At 42.7% G+C, this 23,067-nt stretch overlaps 1 protein-coding gene across 5 annotated transcripts in view; it reads right to left on the bottom strand.

Annotated features, from left to right (window-relative positions):
- Nucleotides 1-43: 43 nt before the first annotated feature.
- Nucleotides 44-23,067, bottom strand: part of ZNF410 (zinc finger protein 410) — a 48,133-nt gene continuing 25,109 nt past the window's right edge. For 3 of the 5 annotated variants that reach the window (XM_050798823.1, XM_050798822.1, XM_050798824.1), the window contains 4 exons: nucleotides 10,739-10,864; nucleotides 9,642-9,782; nucleotides 8,328-8,455; nucleotides 1,901-2,674 (listed from right to left, as the gene is read on the bottom strand). In XM_050798823.1, the coding sequence (XP_050654780.1) occupies nucleotides 2,636-2,674; nucleotides 8,328-8,455; nucleotides 9,642-9,782; nucleotides 10,739-10,864 (434 nt within the window). In that variant the 3' untranslated portion in view covers nucleotides 1,901-2,635. Of the gene's footprint in view, nucleotides 415-1,277; nucleotides 1,339-1,900; nucleotides 2,675-8,327; nucleotides 8,456-9,148; nucleotides 9,354-9,641; nucleotides 9,783-10,738; nucleotides 10,865-23,067 lie in introns of those variants that run through there. The other 2 variants (XM_050798825.1, XR_007727551.1) reach the window with 2 other exon arrangements.

The raw sequence follows: 23,067 nt of genomic DNA on the forward strand, positions 1-23,067 counted from the left end.
AATTTAAAAATTACTTAGAAATATTGTATGGGCAAAATAGAATACATCTGTGTGTCAGATTTAGCCCATGGGGGATGAAAAACTTACAACTTCTAGTACAGGATTTCTTATCCTCAGTGCTATTAATATTTTGGGCCACCTAATTCTTTGTTGAGGGTTGGGGAAGGGAACTGTCCTGTACATTGTAGAACCTTTAGGCCGGGCGCGGTGGCTCAAGCCTGTAATCCCAGCACTTTGGGAGGCCGAGACGGGCGGATCACGATGTCAGGAGGTCGAGACCATCCTGGCTAACACGGTGAAACCCCGTCTCTACTAAAAAATACAAAAAACTAGCCGGGCGTGGTGGCAGGCGCCTGTAGTCCCAGCTACTAGGGAGGCTGAGGCAGAAGAATGGCGGGAACCCGGGAGGCGGAGCTTGCAGGGAGCCGAGATCCGGCCACTGCACTCCAGCCTGGGTGACAGAGCGAGACTCCGTCTCAAAAAAAAAAAAAAAAAAAAAAAGAACCTTTAGCAGCATCCCTGGCCACTACCTGCTAGATGCCAGTAGTACCCCTCTCCCCAGTTGTGACAACAAAAATGTCTCTAGATATTGCCAGATGTCTGCAGGGGGCAAAAATATCCCTGGCTGAGAACCACTGCTCTAATATAAAAGGCTGCATGAAACAGAAACTGGCATTCTAAGAATACAAGTAATTGCCATGAATACAGTCTACATACTATGTGATTACGCATGTTATTAACAAATTAAGAATAATTTAAAACAATTCTCTCCTGTTACCTGTTTAGAATGTGCCTGTGTGTTTATGTAAGCATGAGGTTCATTTTAAATAAACTTAAAATTTGCCAGACAACCAAGATTTTTCTACTAGTAGGTGAACTTTGGAATACTTTTCTTCTCACCAATAATAATAAGATATTCTGGCTTGGTGCAGTGGTTCATGCTTGTAATCCCAGCACTTGAGGGGGCCAAGGCAGGAGGATCGCTTGAAGCTAGGGGTTCAAGACCAGCCTGGGCAACATAGTGAGACCTTATTTCTACCAAAAAAACACGGCCGGGCACAGTGACTCAAGCCTGTAATCCCAGCACTTTGGGAGGCCGAGACGGGCGGATCACGAGGTCAGGAGCTCAAGACCATCCTGGCTAACATGGTGAAACCCCATCTCTACTAAAAAATACAAAAAAACTAGCCGGGCGCAGTGGTGGGCGCCTGTAGTCCCAGCTACTTGGGAGGCTGAGGCAGAAGAATGGCATAAACCCGGGAGGGGGAGAGGTGGACCTTGCAGTGAGCCGAGATCGCGCCACTGCACTCCAGCCTGGGCAACAGAGCAAGACTCCGTCTCAAAAAAAACAAAAAACAAGAAACAAAAAAACACAAAAAGTTAGCTGGACTGGTGGGTGCATGCCTATGTAGTTCTAGCTATTCAGGAGGCTGAGGTGGGAGGATGCCTTGAGCCTAGGAGTTCAAGGTTATAGTGAGTTGTGATTACACTACTGCACTCCAGCCTGGGTGACAGAGCAAGACCCTGTCTCAAATCATGATGATGATTAGATATTTTCTCAGTAGCTGTGGAGACAGGACGATAACAAGAGTGCCTGCTCTTAACTAAAGCACCTTTCTCATCCTTTTTTAAAAAATTGTCTTTCTGGAAAAATTCAAAAGTACCAGCTTTTATTGCCATTTTCTCAGATGTATCTTTTTTGGTGGTGACAGAGTAGATAATCCAGTAACTACCATCTGGGCTTAAGAAATGACGACGTTCTTGTTGTTTCCTAAGACTCCTCGGTTCAGTTTCACCTGCATGAAATTCTCAGGGTAAATTAGTACACTATCTTAAAGAGAAAGACTAAATTCTTAATCTCTAATAAAACAAATTTTGTGTAAAACAAGAGCCAAAGAACTGACTGGGCTGTTTTGTTTATTTAAAGGAAAACCTGAATCTCTGCATCATGTAATTTTTAACTTTAAAAAAACAAAAACATGAAATCCCTCTTAACATGCTACTGTATGTTCCATTAAAGAAGAAAGCAAAGTGACCAAGTAGAAGTGTATAGGACAAGACAGTACCTCAGCCTGGGCCAAGGGGAGATTCAAGTACTTTATTTTTTTGCAGCCCAGTGGCAGAGTCTCTTACTCAGGTTGCTAAAGGGAGAATGTAACAAGAGAATTGACATCACTCCCTTCTTCAAAGCAACAAGGCATCTTGAAAGCTCAACTTCCTGGTGAAGCTCTGTTGTTGGTAGCAGGAATTATTTCACCCATGTGAAAAGACAGCTGAGTCTGAGATGAAAACTCTTCAAAGGAAAACCTCCCCTCAACAGTCAGAATGAAGAACTTCAGCCAACACATAATCAAATTCACTTTTGGTCTATCCCAGAATTTTGCATTGGGAAGAGAGGTAGGTACAGTTTCCCAGCCCACAGTCATTGCTTCATTCCTTGTCTGGATCAGATGGTAGTTAGAAAAGAAGCTCTGCTACATCCATCTTCTATACCAGGAAAGAGGAAGAGTGGCAAAAGCAGAGTCTTGTCCTTCAGAGATTCATTCTGGTTCTGTTGTGGGCTATGGCATCCTGTTCCCAGTATATGCATTTTGAGATCAGATAGAGCTGCTCTTCCAGGAGTCAGCACCCACGCTCATGTCCGTCTTTCAGTTAAATCTCCTTGGTTTAGTAACTGTAAAAGATGGAAAGCAAATCTAGAATAGGTTACAGTTGAATTACAGAAAAAATAATTCATACTAAGTAAGGAGGAGGACGGAGAATGCACTGCAGGAAAAGGATTAAGAGTGGAGGATGGAGAGTGCACTGAAGGGGTAAACGAAGGGCATCTACTTCCAAAGCAAACACATGCACAGACTGACAGATGTCACTGTGGCCTTGAGACAGCACTTTAGTCATGTCATAAGGCTGCATTTTAACTCTGGCAATAGAATATTCTGAGTCTATAAGCCAAACTATTATTTGTGTAGTTATCTACTCACCAGTCAGTGACAGAGGAATCTCTTAACTTACAGGGAAAACAGAAATGGTGAAACCAAAATCTTATACATGTCAGCCAAAGGACAGGCTGAAGACTCAAGTAGGAGAAGGAAATAGGAAGAGGAGCTATTCCTTTATAAGTACTATATGAGAGCTGAAACCCGCTCATAAAAGATATAGGAGTTCCTTGGGCTTAAAAGAATACCTTTGCTGTGATGAAGGAAGGTAAGCCTAAGGGACTCCTGCACAATGGCAGCTACCACTAACATTCTACTCTATATACAAGGCTCTATTCAAAGGAGCTTCTGAAGTAATAAATGAAATTGGTTTCCATTTTAATATAAAAATAAAATGCAGCTGGGTGCAGTGGCTCACGTCTGTAATCCCAGCACTTCGGGAGGCTGAGGCAGGAGAACTGCTTGAGACCAGAAATTTGAGACCTGCTTGGGCAACACAGTGAGGCCCTGTCTCTACAAGAAAATTTTAAAAATTCGGCATGGTGGTACATGCTTGCAGTCCTAGCTACTTGGGAGGCTGAGGGAGGAGGATCGCTTGAGCCCAGGAATTCAAGGGTGCAGTGAGCTATGATCATGCCACTGCACTCCAGGCTGGGTGACAGAGTGAGACTGTTTTCAGACAAACAAAAATGAGATGGGAACAATTCAGTAAAACTCAGGACAAAAACTGAACTTACTAAAATCTAATAAGTGTGGCAGGAAAGTTAAGAATAGTGTGTTTTTAATGGAGGCCAAGATCCAGACCTTTGCAGTCAAATTTAGCAAAGGTACTTTATAAGAAATATTATAGAATTTGTAATTTCTATTTTTGCCTTGTTTTATTTGGAAAGCAATCTAAGATGCAGTCAACACTAGCTGGGGGCCGGGCGCGGTGGCTCAAGCCTGTAATCCCAGCACTTTGGGAGGCCGAGACGGGCGGATCACGAGGTCAGGAGATCGAGACCATCCTGGCTAACACGGTGAAACCCTGTCTCTACTAAAAAATACAAAAATACAAAAAACTAGCCAGGTGAGGTGGCGGGCGCCTGCAGTCCCAGCTACTCGGGAGGCTGAGGCAGGAGAATGGTGTGAACCTGGGAGGCGGAGCTTGCAGTGAGCTGAGATCCGGCCACTGCGCTCCAGCCCAGGCGACAGAGCGAGACTCCGTCTCAAAAAAAAAAAAAAAAAAAAAAAAAAAGATACAACACTAGCTGGGAATCTCTTATACTGGTTCTTGAGTTCAAGAATGTGAACTCAATGTCAATATGGAGCCCCATTTAGAATGACCTTTAGTAAGTATTAGAGCCCAAAGCCCTGGGGGTCCCAGTTGGGCCTGTGCAAGGAGTCCTCCATCTAATTCTCAGATGTGGCACAATGATGAGGAAAAACAGAGATTTTCCATCTGAACCAAAGAGAGGTGACTTGTAGTTTCTGATATTTTCCCATGGTAATTTCTTTTCTTTTCTTTCTTTTTTTTTTTAAACAGAGTTTGGCTCTGTCACCCAGACTGGAGTGCAGTGGCATGATCATGGCTCACTGCAGCCTCAACCTCTTGGGCCCAAGTGATCCTCTCACCTCAGCTGCTCCCAAGCAGCTAGGACCAGCTAATTTTATTTTATTTTTTGTAGAGATGGGGTTTCCCTGTGTTGCCCAGGCTGGTCTCAAACTCCTAAGCTCAACTGATCCTCCCACCTCAGCCTCCCAAAGTGCAAGGATCAGAAGCATGAGCCACCGCACCCAGCCTCTCATGACAATTTCTGATAACAGATTTGGTTGTTCTCTGGTATTCTTGATAAGCTATTTTTTATTTTTAGAGCATATTTACAGGAATTACAAGTTCATCAGTAGACTTTGATCTATACTGCTTGGTGATCTCCAAAAAGGTGAAATGGACATGTGTTGCAAATAGCCTTCACCTTCTCTGGCACCTGAAAAGTTCTTAAGGAATCAAATTCCTCACTCACTGGAGAAATGGCAAGTTATTACCTAGACCTTGGATGAGGAAGAGGACTAAGTCTGGAACCCTGAGGACCTCACAGCTTGAAAAAAAAAAAAAAAAGGAAGGTATTGGAGGACCCAAGCTAGTGAAGAAAGAAAAGGAGGGGATAAGCAATGGAAATGCCTGTGGTAAGAGGAGGAGAATGGTAAAAGTGAAGAAAACACAAAATAAGTGAGGCTCAGACAGAGGGTATGTTTGTAAATATACAAAAACCCATGAGGAAAAAGTGACAGTGCAGGATTTTCAGCTACATCAAGGACAGCACTTTCCCCTTTGTGTTATTAATATTTTTCTAAGTGTTTTGGGCTTCCATTATGAAACTGGGTACTTAGGGCCTACAGGCCCTTTGTGTCCTCCTGGAGTGAAGACCATACTTCCTTTTTTTTGTTTGATTTTTGGGATGGGATCTCTCCCAGGCTGGAGTGCAGTGGCACAATCATAGTTCACTGCAGCCTCGAACTCCTAGGCTCAAGTTGATCTCCTGCCTCAGCCTCTGGAGTAGCTGGGACTACAGGTATGTACCACTATGCCTGGCTAATTTTTAAAAAACCTTTTGTAAACACAGGATCTTGCTCTGTTGCCCAGGCTTGTCTCGAACTTCTGGCCTCAAGTGATCCTCCCACCTTAGCCTCCAAAATTGCTGGGATTATAGGCATGATCCACCACACCCAGGTCTGTCTTGTTTTTTAGGCAGCCTGTGTTATGCTGTCTCCCTGAGGCTGTAAATGGGCAGCACCTATTACACATGGATGCTCTGAAGCCAATTACAAGACTCACGCCTGTAATCCCAGCACTTTGGGAGGCGGAGGCAAGTGGACTGCTTGAGTCCAGGAGTTCAAGACCAGCCTGGGCATCATAAGACCCCCATCTCTACAAAAAATACAAAAAAAATTAACTGGGTGTGGTAGCATGTGCCTGTGGTCGCAACTACTCGAGAGGCTGAAGGAGGAGGATCACCTAAGCCTGGGAGGTTGAAGGCGCAGTGAGCAGTGATTGTGCCATTGTACTCCAGCCTGGGTGACAGTGTGAGACCCTGTCTCAAAAAACAAAGACACAATTAACATTATACTGTTCTTGTTTTATCTATTTCCTCCTTTTGTTGTTGTTGCTGTTTGTGATGGAGTATTTCAAAGCAAATTGTAGGCACGTCATTTCTTCTGTATGTATTTCAGTACATGCCTCTAACAGATACAGTATTAAAACTGTCGAAGTTAGGGCCGAGCACAGCGGCTCACACCTGTAATCCCAGCTCTTTGGGAGGTCGAGGCGGGTGGATCACTTGAGATCAGGAGTTCAAGACCAGCCTGGCCAACAGGGTAAAACCCTGTCTCTAATAAAAATACAAAAATTAGCCGGGCTTGGTAGTGGGCACCTGTAATCCCAGCTACTGAGGAGGCCGAGGCAGGAAAATTGCTTGAACCTGGAGGCGGAGGTTGCAGTGAGCTGAGATCGCACCACTGCACTCCAGCCTGGGCGACAGAGTGAGACTCCATCTCAAAAACAAAACAAAACAAAACAAAACAAAAAAACCAGTTGTCAAAGTTAGGAGATAGGTGTGAGCTGCCGCGCTCAGCCCTAACTTTGACGTGTGTTTATCATACTAGTCTCTCACTATATTCTGAAAATTTCCATAATAAAAGCTTTAAAACAGAAAAATGAAGACAAGAAAAATGGAGGAGAAAGACGAAGACTCTGTGAGACATGTATGATTCATTCCAAAGCAGTTACCAGAAAAAGTGACTTAGGAAAGAACCAATGATATCAAGAGCAAAAACTTTAAATACAAGCAAAGAAAATGGGTCATGACAATGAATAGAAAAGTCCTGGGAAAAGCATTAACATATATGCCCAGAACCCTATAATCCTGGGTACCCCCAAAGATACTAGAGAATAATGGAGAATATTCAATATAGGATGCAGAATCATTCAAATGATGTAATAGCTTACTGTGGTATAAAGGTTATAATGAAAAGCAAGAAGGCTGGGCACAGTGGCTCACGCCTGTAATTCCAGCACTTTGGGAGGCTGAGGTGGGCAGATCACGAGGTCAAGAGATCGAGACCATCCTGGCCAACATGGTGAAACCCTGTCTCTACTAAAAATACAAAAAAATTAGCCAGGCGTCGTGGCGGGCGCCTGTAGTCCCAGCTACTCGGGAGGCTGAGGCAGGAGAATGGCGTGAACCCAGGAGGCGGAGCTTACAGTGAGCTGAGATCACATCACTGCACTCCAGCCTGGACAACGGAGCAAGACTCTGACTCAAAAAAAAAAAAAAAAAAAAAAAGGGAGAAAAGATGGAAGAACACCATAAAAACTAATGTAATACTGAAAGGATCCAAGCTACATAGGTTTTGACAAAAGTTTATGCCTATGAAATGTGCTCGTGATGAAGTAATCCACTCCCATGACACAAGACCAGTGAAATATCCCAAGATTCTAAAAGACTGACCAGTTTGCATTCTGTTTTCTGAGTCAAACCCACTACTGGTCCATGCCCTGTTAGGAACTGGGCCGCACAGCAGGAGGTGAGCAGCAGGAGAGCAAGCATTACCACCTGAGCTCCACCTCTCCTGTCACATCAGCAGCAGCAATAGATTCTCATAGAAGCACAAACCCTATTGTGAACTGTGTATTTGAGGGATCTAGGTTGCGCACTCCTTATCAGAATCTAATGCCTGATGATCTAAGGTGAAATGAAACCGGTCCCTGGTGCCAAAAAGGTTGGAGACCACTGATTTAGATAATGGTTCTCACTTAGCAAGCAAGTGAACAAATTTGTATATGCCCATTTGGTTAAGCCTGGTATCTCCCAGACATTTGACCATAGCAGAATGAGCAATAATTACGTTTAATGATTTTGTTACTATCTTTTTTGCTGAGGGACTTTTTCCAGGATGTTATTTCCGGAGAAAAGAAAGGGCTCTCTAGGAAATACTCGCTCATCTCTGGTACAGAAATTTCACCCAATTTACACAGGCCAGGCCCTCTTCTCTGAATAATTTAACAGGTGAGGTCAACATGCATTTATGCAGTGCCTGCTGTGTGCCTTTATAAAATAAAAGCTGTATCTTCATGTTATAGTGTGGCAGAGAATAGTAGGAACAGATATCAACGAGGAATGTGTATAAAAGAACTTTAAAGCTGCGAGTCCCAGCTGTAACAGACCAATCTCCAATTCGTTAAGACCCTAACCCTCAGGCTCCTTTCAAGCTGAACTCATGCTTAATTTAAAGGAAAATATTTGTGTCAAAGTTTCCAGGAAATGGAAACTGGAGACTTTTTCAGGTCCCCTAAATTCTCAATCATTCCCCACACAAATTGCCACAGAAACAAAGGGCAAGAGACCACTTTACCTCTTGTGGATTTACTGCAGTTAAGACAGAAACTTCATATGATTGCCTCCCTGACTGCATGGTCACCAGGTGATGTGTCACATCAGGCACTGAAGACAGGGAACGTGGGGATCCTTCAGCAAGCACCTCTGTGAAGCAACAGAAAAATGTTTCAATGAAAAGTGAATCCAGAGATATACCTATCTGGATCATTAAGCCTCTTATTAACAACTCTAAAACTCTATTCCTCTATTTCCCACATTCCTCTATTTCTTCCAAATTAATCCTGTCTCATAAGCATTATCAGTAAATTTGGAAAGTATTATAAAAAGAGAATAGAAAGGCAAGAAATCTTAATACAGAATTTAGAATAATACGGCATTAGCACTGTTAACTGAATTAAAACTATGTATGAAACGGGCAAAAGCTCTTAGGCAAGCAGGTAAGGGAACCAAAGCCACCCTTAAAGCAGTCGCCAATGTACTAATAGCACTCACTAACTGAATATGATGAGAGTAACAAAAACACAGGGCCTCACAGTTTTTAAATGTTCATCAGTGGGATCACCATGAAAATCTTCTGGAAATAGTTTATGGTTATACCACTTAGCCCTCAAAAAATTAAAAGTTTCTTCTAGGGGTTTTCTAGCTTATATGACTATTTTATGCTGTACCGTAATTTAATGTTGGCTTATATACTATTTTTTATCTCTCAATGTTCTTTCCCATATATATGTAAGCTTTCAGTTCTCAACTGGATTTTAAGGTTCCTATCTTCTACTTTTGTCTTTCCCATGGTGCCAGGCACACAGTAGGCACTGAATAAATGCATGCTGACCTCACCTGTTAAGTTTTTCAGAGAAGAGGGCCTGGCCTGTGTAACTTGGGTGAAATTTCTATACCAGAGAGGAGCAAGTGTTTCCTAGAGAGCCCTTTCTTTTCTCCAGAAGATATGGCTTTTGAAGGTATGGAGAAATTGCTTTATATCTCCTCTGTAAAACCTGGTTATGTTCTGTTTAAATGTTTTAAAAGTTAAGTTCTTCCATAACTGCAATAGGAAAGATAGAAATAGTTGGGCTAAGGATGCTAGGATTATGAATAATTTTTTCTTAAGAATTTTTTTCTTTTTATTCTTTTATTATATTATCTTCAATGAAAAAAAAATTTTTTTTAAACAGATTCACTAATCCACCCCAGAAAAAAAGAACACAAATGTTACTCATACCACAGCTACTCATAAGAAATGAAATTTAAACATACATTGTGGAGACACCCCGTTCCTTAGCCCCTAGTTGCAGTCCATTTTTCCCAAAAAAAGCAGAGTTGGAAATCTTACCATCATCAACTCCCAGGATAGAATTGGTATTTGGTAGGTTCAAGGACTCTCCACCAAGGCTGGGCTGGGAATTCATAGACACCAGGTTTTTACCGGGTACTGAAGCCTCTTCAAGCAAACTACTGCCCATTAGTGGCTCAGCTGCACAGAGAATAGGTTGTGAGAGACATACAGCAATCAAGGCTGTGCCTGGTCCTCATTTTCTTTCAACAGGAAGCTGGCCTTCTCTTTCATTACTAGAAGTTAACCTATAGATGGGATGCCACCTATTTCACCTACTTTCGAGAAACAAGAATAAACCTAGAAGGGAAAGAGTAAGACTTAGAAGATAATGATCCTTGCTTGTGTTCAGCATCTGAAGAATTAGCGTATGAAACAGGATAGGTGGATCTTTAGAAAGGAATATTTGGAATAATTAAGGAAAGATATGGCAAAGGAATAAGAATTAAAAAGAGTTATCAAATTTCAGACAGGGCAAAAAGGTAGTCATGACTGGTAAGTAAAATACGCTTCCAGCCTGGCCAACATGGTGAAAACCCATCTCTACAAAAATGCAAAAATCAGCCAGGTGTAGTGGCACCTGCCTATAATCCCAGCTACTCAGGAGGCTGAGGCAGGCGAACTGCTTGAACCCAGGAGGCAGAAGTTGCAGTGAGTCGAGATGGCGCCACTGCACTCCAGCGTGGGCGACAGAGCGAGACTCCATCTAAAAAAATAAAAAAGCTTAAACTCTTGCCATGCAGAAATCTTTTATCACTGTGTTACTCAAATGCTGGTTCATGGATCAGCACTAGTTACCATCAAAATCACTAGGGGAACTTTTAAAACTACAGATTCTGGGATCTTGCAAATTATCTCATTTATCAGATTGCTTTGTTTTATTGGTGGGGGGAAAAGCAACAAAAAGTATACAAATTTTAAAAGGTTGCAGATGATTCTACTGTACAGCTATGTTTGGAAACCATCAGCCCATCAAATGAGACCAGGTCTATCTACCTAAAACAGAATCAGAAAATTTCCAGATAACCAGGCAAGACAGTGATTTGGCTCTTTGAACCCTAGAAGGTATAGCCCTCCACTCTGCCCACCCTCCTCACCAGTTTGCTCCTGCTCTTGACTCCCAGCTGCTCCCAGCTGCAAGTGATGCTTTCTCATATGCACATTCCTGCTTCCACTCTGAGAGAAGGTCTTCCCACAGACTTGGCACTGATGAGGCTTTTCTCCTGAAACAGGGACCAGGTTAAACAGGGAAGCCAACGGCCGGGCGCGGTGGCTCAAGCCTGTAATCCCAGCACTTTGGGAGGCCGAGACGGGCGGATCACGAGGTCAGGAGATCGAGACCATCCTGGCTAACACGGTGAAACCCCGTCTCTACTAAAAAATACAAAAAAAAAAAAAAAAAAAAAAACCAAACTAGCCGGGCGACGTGGCGGGCGCCTGTAGTCCCAGCTACTCGGGAGGCTGAGGCAGGAGAATGGCATAAACCTGGGAGGCGGAGCTTGCAGTGAGCTGAGATCCGGCCACTGCACTCCAGCCTGGGCGACAGAGCGAGACTCCGTCTCAAAAAAAAAAAAAAAAAAAAAACAAAAAAAAAAAAAAAAAACAGGGAAGCCAAAAGGACAGGAAGAGAATGAACTCAAGACCTAGATGGAGAAACCCAAAGAATGTTAAACTCAACATAAGCAGCAGCTCCTTTTCCCATTCCCCACCTTCCCAGCCTCTCAAACTTCAGCATATGGGGGAAGGCAGGAAGAGTACACCAGGAGGGCTTTAGCACACTCCCTGCTCCCAGCCCCTGGTCCTTTCCAGACTCACTGTAATGCTGCCTTCACAAAACCTCTTTGGTATAGGACCATGGCAACCACAAAAAATAGGCCTTCTTTTTCAGATAGTCGTCCATGGACCTCTAGGATATGTGCTTTCCTCAAGGATTCCAATCCTGGGTTCCTAATATCCCCTTGACATATTCCCCGCCACCCTCTTTAGGGTCAACATTCACACTGGTGGCTCTTCTAACATAATAATCTAAATTGTCCTCTATGTCTTCAAGTCCCAGACTCTCCGTCTCCATTCTACCTACCCAGACAACCATACTTAGAGCAGAGGTCAAAAACTCCTGTCTATAGGGGACTGATAGGTAGCGAAAGTAAAATTGCCCAGTGGAGGCCACAGTAACCTAGAGAGTACCTAGAAAAGGGGCAGCTATTATTCAGCTCTAGCCAGCTGTTGCCATAGGTAGATTAAGGCCTAGCACAGCCAGGTTCTGATTTTTTTTTTAAATAAGGATTTTTAAGTAGAATCTCCCAATTTCTAAATGCTAGGAACAAATTCACAATTGATAAACACATGGTACAGCAATCTTCATTGCTGATTGTATTTTGCTGGGAATGCAAAATACAAAAACCTCTTTGGGGGAATCTGACCACATCTAGAAAAACTGTAGATGCACTTGCCCTTTGACCTTGGAATCCCACTTCTAGGAATATATCCCAAAATTATAGTGGCAAAATGTGAAATACTCTATGCACAAGGTTATTCATCACTGCAACATTATTTTAAATGGCTAAATACTGGAAACAACGTAAATATTCATCACAGAGACTGACTAAAAAGCTATAGATACTGCAATAGTCCTGCATAGCAAAAAAAAAAAAAAAAAAAAAAGCTATACAATAGAAACAGGGTAGAATATTACAAACCTTAAAACTAAAAACTGAGTCACCATTTGAACCAGCAATCCCATTACTATCTACCCAAAGGGAAATAAACTGCTCTACTAAAAAGACACCTGCCCTCACATGTTCACTGCAGCACTATTCACAACAGCAAAGACATGGAATCAACCCAGGTGCCCATCAGTGGTAGATTAGATAAGGAAAATGTGGCACATACACACCATGGAATACTGTGCAGCCATAAAAAAGAATAAAATCATGTCCTCTGCAGCAACATGGATGCAGCTGGAGGCCATTATCCTAAGCAAATTAACATAGAAACAGAAAATCAAACACCACATGTTCTCAGTTGTAAGTGGGAGCTAAACACTGGGTACTTATGGACACAAAGATGGGAACAATAAACACTGGGGATTCCAAAAGCAGCTATGGGGCAAGGGCTGAAAAACTACCTATTGGGTATTATGTTCACTGCTTGGTCAACAGGATCATTAGTAGCCCAAATGCAATATACCCTTGTAACAAACCTGCACATGTACCCCCTGAATCTAAAATAAATAAAATAAATTAATTTATTTTGGCCAGGCGCAGTGGTTCACACATGTAATCCCAGCACTTTGGGAGGCCGCACAGGCAGATTACTTGAGGTCAGGAGGTCAAGACCAGCCCGGCCTACATGGTGAAACCGCATCTCTACAAAAATTAGCTAGGCGTGGTGGCGGACGCATGTAATCCCAGCTGCTTCGGAGGTTGAGGCAGGAGAATTGCTGGAACCCAGGAGGTGGAAGTTGCAGTGAGCCAAGATCATGCCACGGCACTCCAGCCTGAGCCACGGAGCGAGACTCCGTCAAAAAAAAAAAAAAAAAAAAGGCCAGGCGCGGTGGCTCACTCCTGTAATCCCAGCACTTTGGGAGGCCAAGGTCGGGGGATCACGAGGTCAGGAGATCGAGACCATCCTGGCTGACACGGTGAAACCCCATCTCTACTAAAAATACAAAAAATTAGCTGGGCATGGTGGCTGGCGCCTGTAGTCCCCAGCTATTTGGGAGGCTGACGCAGGAGAATGGCGTGAACTTGGGAGGTGGAGCTTGCAGTGTGCCAAGATCGCACCACTGCACTCCAGCCTGGGAGACAGCAAGACTCCGTCTCAAAAAAAAAAAAAAAAAAAAAAAGTCATGAAATGTCCAGAACAGGCAAATCAATCCAGAGACAGAAAGCAGATTAATGGTTGCCAGGGGCTGGAGGAAGAGAGAAATGGGCAATGATACTAATAATGGGAATTCTTTTTCTTTTTTTAATCATCTCCTGGATATGGGGATCCTTTTTGGGATGATGAAATGTTGTGGAGTTGGACAGTAGAGAAAACTATAAAACTATGAATATATGAATATATAGTTGGCCATACACATCCACTGATTGAACCAAGCAGATAAAAAAAATTCAGAAAAAATAAAAATAAAAAATAACAGGCCAGGTGTGGTGGCTCATGCCTGTAATCCTAGTACTTTGGGAGGCCAAGGCAGGTAGATCACTTGAGGTCAGGAGTTCAAGACCTGGCCAACATGGTGAAACCCTGTCTCTACTAAAAATACAAAAATTAGCCAGGCACGTGCCTGTAATCCCAGCTACTTGGGAGGCTGAGGCAGGAAAATCACTTGAACCCAGGAGGTGGAGGTTTCATTGAGCCGAGATCATGGGCCACTGCACTCCGGCCTGGGCAAGAGCAAGACTCCATCTAAAAAAATAAATAAATAAAAAATAACAATATAGTAATAAAAAATACAAATAAAAAACCAATATGGCATAACTATTCACATAGCATTTACGTTGTATTAGGTACCATCAGTAATCTAGAGATGATTTAAAGCATATGGGAGGATATGTGTAGGTTATATGCAAATACCATGCCATTTTATGTTAAGAGACTTGGGTTATTTGTGGATTTTGATATCTGCTGGGGTCCTGGAACCTATACACCACAGATAACAAGGGATAATTACATTACTACTAAAAATCACTTAGCTGCACACTTGTCTTCTTTTTATATTTTAGACAGAGTCTCACTCTGTCACCCGGGCTGGAGTGCAGTGGCATGATCTTAGTTCACTGCAACCTCCGCCTCCCGGGTTCAAGTTGATTCTTGTGCCTCCGCCTTGTGCGTAGTTGGGATTACAGGCACACACCACCACACTCAGCTACTTTTTGTATTTTTAGTAGAGATAGGATTTCACCATGTTGGCCAGGCTGGTTTTGAACTCCTGACCTCAGGTGATTCACCCGCCTCAGCCTCCCAAAGTGCTGGGATTACAAGCATGAGTCACCATGCCCGGCCGGACTGCACACTTTTTTGAGATGAATCTTATGGTATGTGAACTATATCTCAACTTAAAAAATGTATGGATGAAAAGGGAGGGAAATACGAAAAATAACCTGCATTTGCTTGTATATGCAAAAAGAACCATTGGAAAAGTAAACCAAATAGGAAATAAAAAGTGGTTATATCTATAAGAGGAGGAGGGAGGGAACATGGTAAAGTGACACACCTATAATCAAGGCTTTTTGAATGCATCTAGCTTTGACTCTACATATTAAAAAGACTTCAAAAAGAAACTGAAGCAAATCTATATATCAGGCTGGCGATATATTAAAACAATGATTTAAAAGGTATTTAAACATAGTATTATTCTAAGAAAAATACAGCTCCAAGAGTCTTAAACTTCATTCTGTAGACAAATTGATAATATTGGTATTATCATTTTGAAACAATATTGCATTAATGTTAGGAACCAAGATTTTCAGTGTAAGAGAAAAAAATATAAAGTACAAAAAAATTCCCTGAAAATTGTTTAATGTGAAAATTTAAATTGGAATTATCAATATGAACCAATTATTTTATTTTCAAAAATATGTCTTCTCTAGTTCTTTCCACCAAAAAGTTCTAGAAACAGTAACAACCTTCTTTTTTTCTTTAGAGATGCAGTCTCGCTTTGTTTCCCAGGCTGGAGTGCAGTGGTGTATCTTGGCTCACTGCAGTCTCCACCTCCTAGGTTCAAGCGATCCTCATGCCTCAGCCCCCCAAGTAGCTGGGATTACAGGTGCATGCCACCACACCCAGGTAATTTTTGTATTTTTTTTGTAGAAACAGGGCTTCACCGAGTTGCCCAGGCTGGTCTTGAACTGATGGGCTAAAGTGATATGCTCACCTCAGCCTCCCAAAGTACCGAGATTACAGACATAAACCACTGCGCCCTGCCAACAATGACAACCTAACAGCAACGGGCACATGGCACCCAGACTGTGGTTCAACTATAAGGAACCAGGACTCCATGGAGGAATAGCTGATTCCAAGTCTAAGGTAAGCCTGGGAACTGTTGTTGTGTTATAAAGCAAAGAGGCTATAGCAACACAAATGGGTCATGTCAAAAGCATAAATACGGCATGAGAAGCTCCGAAAATAACCACCAGGCCAGGCACGGTGGCTCACGCCTATAATCCCAGCACTTTGGGAGGCCAAGGCAGGTGGATCACTGGAGGCCAAGAGTTCAAGACCAGCCTAACAAGGCAAAACCCCATCTCTACTAAAAAATGTGCAAAAATTAACAAGACATGGTGGTGGATGCCTGTAGTGCCAGCTACTCGCGAAACTGTGGCATGAGAATCGCTTGAACTAGGGAGGCCACTATAATTACCCTGATAAAAAAGCTAAAAATATCACAAGAAAACATTACAGACCAATATCCCTCATGAACATATAGACTCCTTTTCCTCCTCCCTTTCCACTCTCCTGCCCTCCTCCTCTCTCTCTCCCTTTCTCTCATCCTTCCTTCCTTCCCTCCCTCCCTCTCTCTCACTGATTGATTTTTTTGTAGAGGACAGGTCTCCCTATGCTGCCCAGGCTGGTCTAGAACTCCTAGGCCCAAGCAATCCTCCTGCCTTGGCCTCCCAAAGTGCTGAGATTACAGGCATGAGCCACCACATCCAGCGAGTTGTAAAAATTCTTAACAAATTATGACAAAACCAAGTCTAGCACCATATAAATAGGACTATACACCCTGACTAAATGGGATTTACCCTAGAAATACAAAGTTAGTTTTATATCCAAAAACCAACTGTTAGCAGTAACATTAGTAGCATACAGTACAAAAACAAGATCATCTCAATAGACACACAAAGGTACTTAACAAGATCCAAACCCATTCATAATAAAAATTCTCAACAAACTAGGAAGAGAAGGTAAATTCCTTCATCTGATAAAGGGCATCTATGAAAAAAACTACAGTTAACATCAAATTTAATCATGAAAGACCAGGCACGGTGGCTCACACCTATAATCCCAGCACTGTGGGAGGCTGAGGCAGGTGGATCATTTCACGTCAGAAGTTCGAGACCAGCCTGACCAACATGATGAAACCCCACCTCTACTAAAAAAAAAAAAATTAGCCAGCCATGGTGGCGGGTGCCTATAATCCCCACTACTCAGGAGACTGAGGCAGGACAATTGCTTGAACCCAGGAGGCAGAGGTTGCAGTGAGCCAAGATCACATCACCGCACTCCAGCCTGGGCAACAGAGTAAGACTTTGTCTTAAAAAAACAAAAAATTAATCATGAAAGAATAAATGCTTTTCCCCTAAGACTAGGAAAAAGACAAGGATGCATACTCTCACCACTTTTTTTTTTTTTTTTTTTTTTTTTTTTAAACAGAGTCTTGCTCTATCGCCCAGGTCAGAGTGCAGTGGTATGATCTTGGCTCACTGCAACCTCCGCCTCCTGGGTTTAAGTGATTCTCATGCCTCAGCCACCTGAGTAGCTGGGATTACAGGCATGAGCTACCACATCTGGATAATTTTGTATTTTTAGTAGAGACAGGGTTTCACCATGTTGGCCAGGCTGGTCTCGAACTCCTGACCTCAGATGATCTGCCTGCCTCAGCCTCCCAAAGCATTGGGATTACAGGTGTGAGTCACTGCACCGGGCCTCACCACTTCTATTCAACATTGTACTGAAGGTTCTAGCCAGAAAAAGAAATTAGGCCAGGTGCGATGGCTCACGCCTATAATCTCAGCACTTTGAGAGGCCAAGATGGGCGGATTACCTGAGGTCAGGAGTTCAAGACCAGCCTGGCCAACATGCTGAAACCCTGTCTCTACTAAAAATACAAAATTATCCAGGTGTGGTGGCTCACGTGTGTAATTCCAGCTTCTTGGGAGGATGAGGCAAGAGAATCTCTTGAACCCAGGAGGCAGAGGCTGCAGTGAGCTTTCTCCAAAAAAAAAAAGAAGTTAAGGCCAGGTGCAGTGGCTCATGCCTATCCGGAAGACTGAGACAGGAAGACTGCTTGAGCTCAGGAGTGTGAAACCAGCCTGGGCAACATGGCAAGACCCTGTCTCTGTAAAAATTTTTTAAAAACCTAGCTGGGGGCTGGGCGCAGTGGCTCAAGCCTGTAATCCCAGCACTTTGGGAGGCCGAGGCGGGTGAATCACAAGGTCAGGAGATCGAGACCATCCCGGCTAACACGGTGAAACCCCGTCTCTACTAAAAAATACAAAAAACTAGCCGGGCGAGGTGGCGGGCGCCTGTAGTCCCAGCTACTCGGGAGGCTGAGGCAGGAGAATGGTGCAAACCCGGGAGGCGGAGCTTGTAGTGAGCTGAGATCCGGCCACTGCACTCCAGCCTGGGTGACGGAGAGAGACTCTGTCTCAAAAAAAAAAAAAAAAAAAAAAACTAGCTGGGGGCCAGGCATGGTGGCTCATGCCTGTAATCCCACTACTTTGGTAGGCCAAGGCGGGCAGATGACTTGAGGTCAGAAGTTCCAGACTAGCCTGGTCAACATGGTGAAAACCTGTCTCTACCAAAAATACAAAAATTAGCTGGGCGTGGTGGTGCATGCCTGTAATCCCAGTACTCGGGAGGCTGAGGCAGAAGAATCACTTGAACCTGGGAGCTGGAGATTGCAGTGAGCTGAGACTGTGCCACTGCACTCCAGCCTGGGCAACACAGTGAGACTCAAAAAAAAAAAAAAAAAAAAAAAAAAAAAAAAGCTGGGAATGCGCCTGTAGTCCCAGCCTCAGGAGGCTGATGTGGAAGAACTGCCTGACCCAGGAGGTCGAGGCTGCCGTGAGCCATGATCATGCCACTGCACTCCAACCTGAGCAACAGAGGGAGACCATGTCTCAAAAAAAATTAATAAATAAAAAAGAAAAGAAAAGAAAGGAAATTAAAGGCACCTAGATTGGAAAGGAAGAAGCAAAACTATCTTTAATCTCCGATGACATGATCTTTTATGTAGAAAACACTAAAAAATCTATTTTTTAAAAACTACTAAAACTCAGCCAGGTGTGGTGGCTCATGCCTGTAATCCCAACACTTTGGGAGGCCAAGGTGGGAATATCACTTGAGGCCAGGAGTTCAGGACCAGCCCAGGCAACACAAAAAGACTCCATTTCTACAAAAAAAAAAATAGAAATTAGCTAGATGTGGTGATGTGAGCCTGTAGTCCTGTTGCGGGAAATTAAGGACTGGAAAGGCTGATACGGAGAACGGGAGGATTGTTTATTTTATGTACGCACCAGCTCAGTGGATTCACATCCAAAAAGCTGAGCATTAAACAAAGACGGAGTGGGGTTTTTACAAACAGACTTACAAAAGTGAAACAAAAGCAGTTAATCGTGACAGGTCACATAATCTATAGCATAGCATAACTTGTGGCCTTGCATAGCTGGTGGCCTTGTAACTGCATTGAAAGAAAAATAAGAACTGGCTAAATACAGACATTTGTAAAACAGTTATGCTTAAGAAGCCAGGGAAGTGAATAACAGTAAAGGAATTTGTCTTTCTCTCTTTTTTTTTTTCCTTCAACCTTGCTCTGGAAGAGGGGGTGTCTGGAGTCCATTCTTTTGGCCTTGGCTTCTCAAACAGCGTTACCTTTTAACTGTCCTTGAAGTGAACTTGCTAGGCAGAGGAAAACTTGTTCTTTTCTTTTTAACCCTTGCATTGCCTGTTATTTTCTTGGAGTGAATGAATGCATATTTATTTTTAAATTTCTGCCTCAGTCCCAGCTATTGGGGAGGCTGAGGTGGGAAGATCACTTGTTCCCAGGAGTTCAAAGGCTTCGGTGAGCTATGATGGTGCCACTGCACTCTAGCCTGGGCAATAGAGTGAGACTTTGTCTCTAAAAAAAATAAACAGAAAAGAAAAAATAGGGTGTAGGAGGAGGGGGAGAGCATCAGGAAGAATAGCTAATAGACGCTGGGCTTAATATCTAGGTGATGGGATGATCTGTGCAGCAAACCACCATGGTAAAAGACACCTTTACCTATGTAACAAACCTGCACATCCTGCACATGTACCCCTGAACTAAAAAGCTGGAAGGAAAAAAAAAAAGAAACTACTAAAACTCAAGCACTTACCAAGGTTGCAAGATCAATGTACAAAATTCAATTATATTTCTACATATTAGCAATGAACAACTCAAAAATAAAATCAAGGAAACATTTCATTTGAAATAGCATCAAACATGAAATACTAAAAGTAACTAGAGCATCAATTCCTTATTCTCAAAATTCACAATTACAAGAATTACACATTGATCCTGCCTTGGCTATGCAAATGATCAAATAGCCCTATACTTGATATTAGTGGAAAAGAGTCCAACTACAGAGTCCCACAGTACAGAAGAATTCCAACTAACGTGAAAAGAGTAAATGAGTAAGAAAAACCACCATTTTACAATCCTTAATGAAATAAGGGATTCAGGCATCATTTAGGAATGAAATCAAAAGGTGAAAGGTTGGCTGGGTGCAGTGGCACATGCCTGTTAATCCCAGCACTTTGGGAGGCCAAGGCAGGCAGAACACTTGAGGTCAGGAGTTCAAGACCAGCCTGGCCACATGGTGAAACCCTATCTCTAGTAAAAATATAAAAACTAGTGGGGCGTAGTGGCATGCGCCTGTAATACCAGCTACTCAGGTGGCTGAGACAGGAGAATTGCTTGAACTCAGGAGGTGGAGGCTGCAGTGAGCCAAGATCACGCCACTGCACTCTCGCCTGGGCAACACAGTAGTAACTGTCTCAAAAAAAAAAAAAAAAAAAGAGAAAGTGAAAGGTTCATAGGGAACTTTACAATATAGGGATTAGGCCAGCTGAACCCATGGATCAATTTTGACAACCAAGCACTGTGAGCTTCCTGATGTGACACAAAATGAAGCACACAGAACCATCTCTCACATATTCTTGCCCCAAACTTCCAAACTTTGAAGCTTTTAGAGCTTACTTACATTTATAGGAAATGTAGGGAAACAAGTTAAATGACATAAATGGAAGCAAACCAACACATCCAGAATGTGGGGTATTCTACAGGACTCAACTAACTCTGTTTTGCAAAAACTCTATGAAAAACAACAACAACAACAACAAAAACTCCATGTAGAAAGATCTAGAGTTTTAAAGACTTAATAACCAAGTATAATATTGGATCTTGTTGGATCCTGATTTAAACAAACCAACTTTAAAAGAAATTTTCGAAACAAGCAGAAAAAACTGAACATTGGTTATAAGATAAAACCAAGGAATTATTAATTTTGATAGGTATAACACCACTGTTGCTATGTAAAAAAAAAAAAAAAAAAAAACTTCTCTACTTTGGTGAATCTTTCACATAATCTGACACAGTAAAGTAAAATAAAAATGCTCTACAATCCAAGCAAAACACACCTGAAGTCCACATCTAGCCTACAGGATACCAGTTTGCCATCTCTGCTTAGAACCTGTCATCATATTAAAACACTGCTTGCTCCACTCCTAATAGCTCAACTCTGCAATGCCCATTCCTGATTGTAATCTCCAACTTCCTTGCTCCCGCTGCAGTAGCTTGCTTTCCTCATAAGTAACTTCCAGTTCCTCCTTTCCACTTGTCATGTTCTGGCTTCCCCTTGTTTCCCATGGCCCGTCATTCAACAATGACCTGATTCCATTCTAGAATCCCTCTCCTCCTTGAGTTCATCTCTTACTCAGCAAGCCTCTGTTCTGATTAACCTCCATCACCTATTTTCTCCAGTGTCCAGCTTTTAAATTGTTCAGCAGTAGCAGAAAAAAGTAATAAAATCTGAATGTCTACTAAAAAAAGTTATGCTACTTACTCTCAGCTATGTCCTCACTCACTGTTACTTGGCAATCCTTTTATTCATTCTCATTGGCTCAATCAACAAATTCTAAACAGCTGTTGTACGCCAGGAATTTTTTTTTTTCTCACCTCCAACGAACTGACAAGGCTAGTCTACAGACCCCCTCTAGCACTCATCATCCAACACTTTTCTAACCCCTCATAAATATGTGAGTCACCCTGACAACTGGAAAGCCCCCTTTCCCTATCTTCACTACCACATTTTTTTTTTTTTTTTTTTTTGAGACAGGGTCTCGCCCGGTCATCCAGGCTGGAGTGCAGTGGCACAATCACAACTCACTGCAGCCTCAACCTCCTGAAACTACCATGCTTTTTTTTTTTTTTTTTTTTTTTTGAAAGACGGAGTTTCACTCTTGTTGCCCAGGCTGGAGTGCAATGGCACAATCTCGGCTCACTGCAACCTCCGCCTCCCGGGCTCAAGCAATTCTCCTGCCTCAGCTTCCCAAGTAACTGGGATTACAGGCATGTGCTGCCACGCCCGGATAATTTTGTATTTTTTTAGTAGGCTGATCTCGGCAGGATTTCACCATGTTGGCCAGGCTGGTCTCAAACTCCTAACCTCAAGTGATCCACCCGCCTCGGCCTCCCAAAGTGCTGGAATTACAGGCATGAGTCACCACACCCGGCCACTACCATGCTTCTTGAATCAATAATCCTCACCTGCTGCCTCCATTTCCGTATCACTTTATAGCCAATCATTTGCGGAGTTGAACAGATTCTTTCACCGGATCTCTTTCCATGCTCCCTGCCACTACACTGGAGCAGACTTCTTGACCAGACTGAAAAAAAGTCTTCTCATCTCTTCCTATTTTGGTTTAGCTTCTGCATCACTGCCAGATTAACCTTCAGTAAACCAAGTTTTCATCAGGTTGTACTTCCAGTAGGCTCCACAAACTCTCCTTTCTGACATTCTAGGCCCTTCTTAAACTACCTTCCCCGTCTTGTTTTCCAAGTAAATCACCACGTCCTACAGGAAAAAAGTCCTTCTAACAAGATACAGGTTTTTCCCTGGGCTGTACCTGACTTCTGGTTGAGAAGATGAGATATATCTGCAGAGTGAGCAAACTGACAGAATTGCAGGGAATTAATTTAAGGCTCCAAACAGAAAATGGGTCGCTAAATCTTACTCCTTTCTTCTCTTCTCCACATCTGCAACGATAAGGTTTGTGGTTCTATTTGCCAAAGGCACAGTTTCTGCCAAAATGGTGACTCAAGCAGGATCACTAACACCTGCTCAGAAGGCAGTAATATTACTGGTGCTGCTACAACTTATATCAATCTTTTTACTTTCTTCTGATGTGAAATCCTCCCCAAGGATAAAAAACATCAATTCCTAAAGAGAAGCGTCCATGTTTCATGTAACTTATAAAGCACCCAGCAGTGTGTCAAATTTGCTGTTCAAAAAAAGGCTGTATTAGAAACACAGCTGAAAATAATAATTAGATGTTCCCCCCCCTCCTTGATTATAAGAATTAAGGGCCTAGACTTCTGATTCCGTCATGATGATGAGAAGCTTTCTATCTTTATAGTGAACAGTTTGTTTCTTTTTAGGTGTCTTTATATCACCCCCAC

This window comes from Macaca thibetana, chromosome 7 (genome assembly GCF_024542745.1).
Source record: "Macaca thibetana thibetana isolate TM-01 chromosome 7, ASM2454274v1, whole genome shotgun sequence".
In the NCBI taxonomy this organism is placed as follows: domain Eukaryota; kingdom Metazoa; phylum Chordata; class Mammalia; order Primates; family Cercopithecidae; genus Macaca; species Macaca thibetana.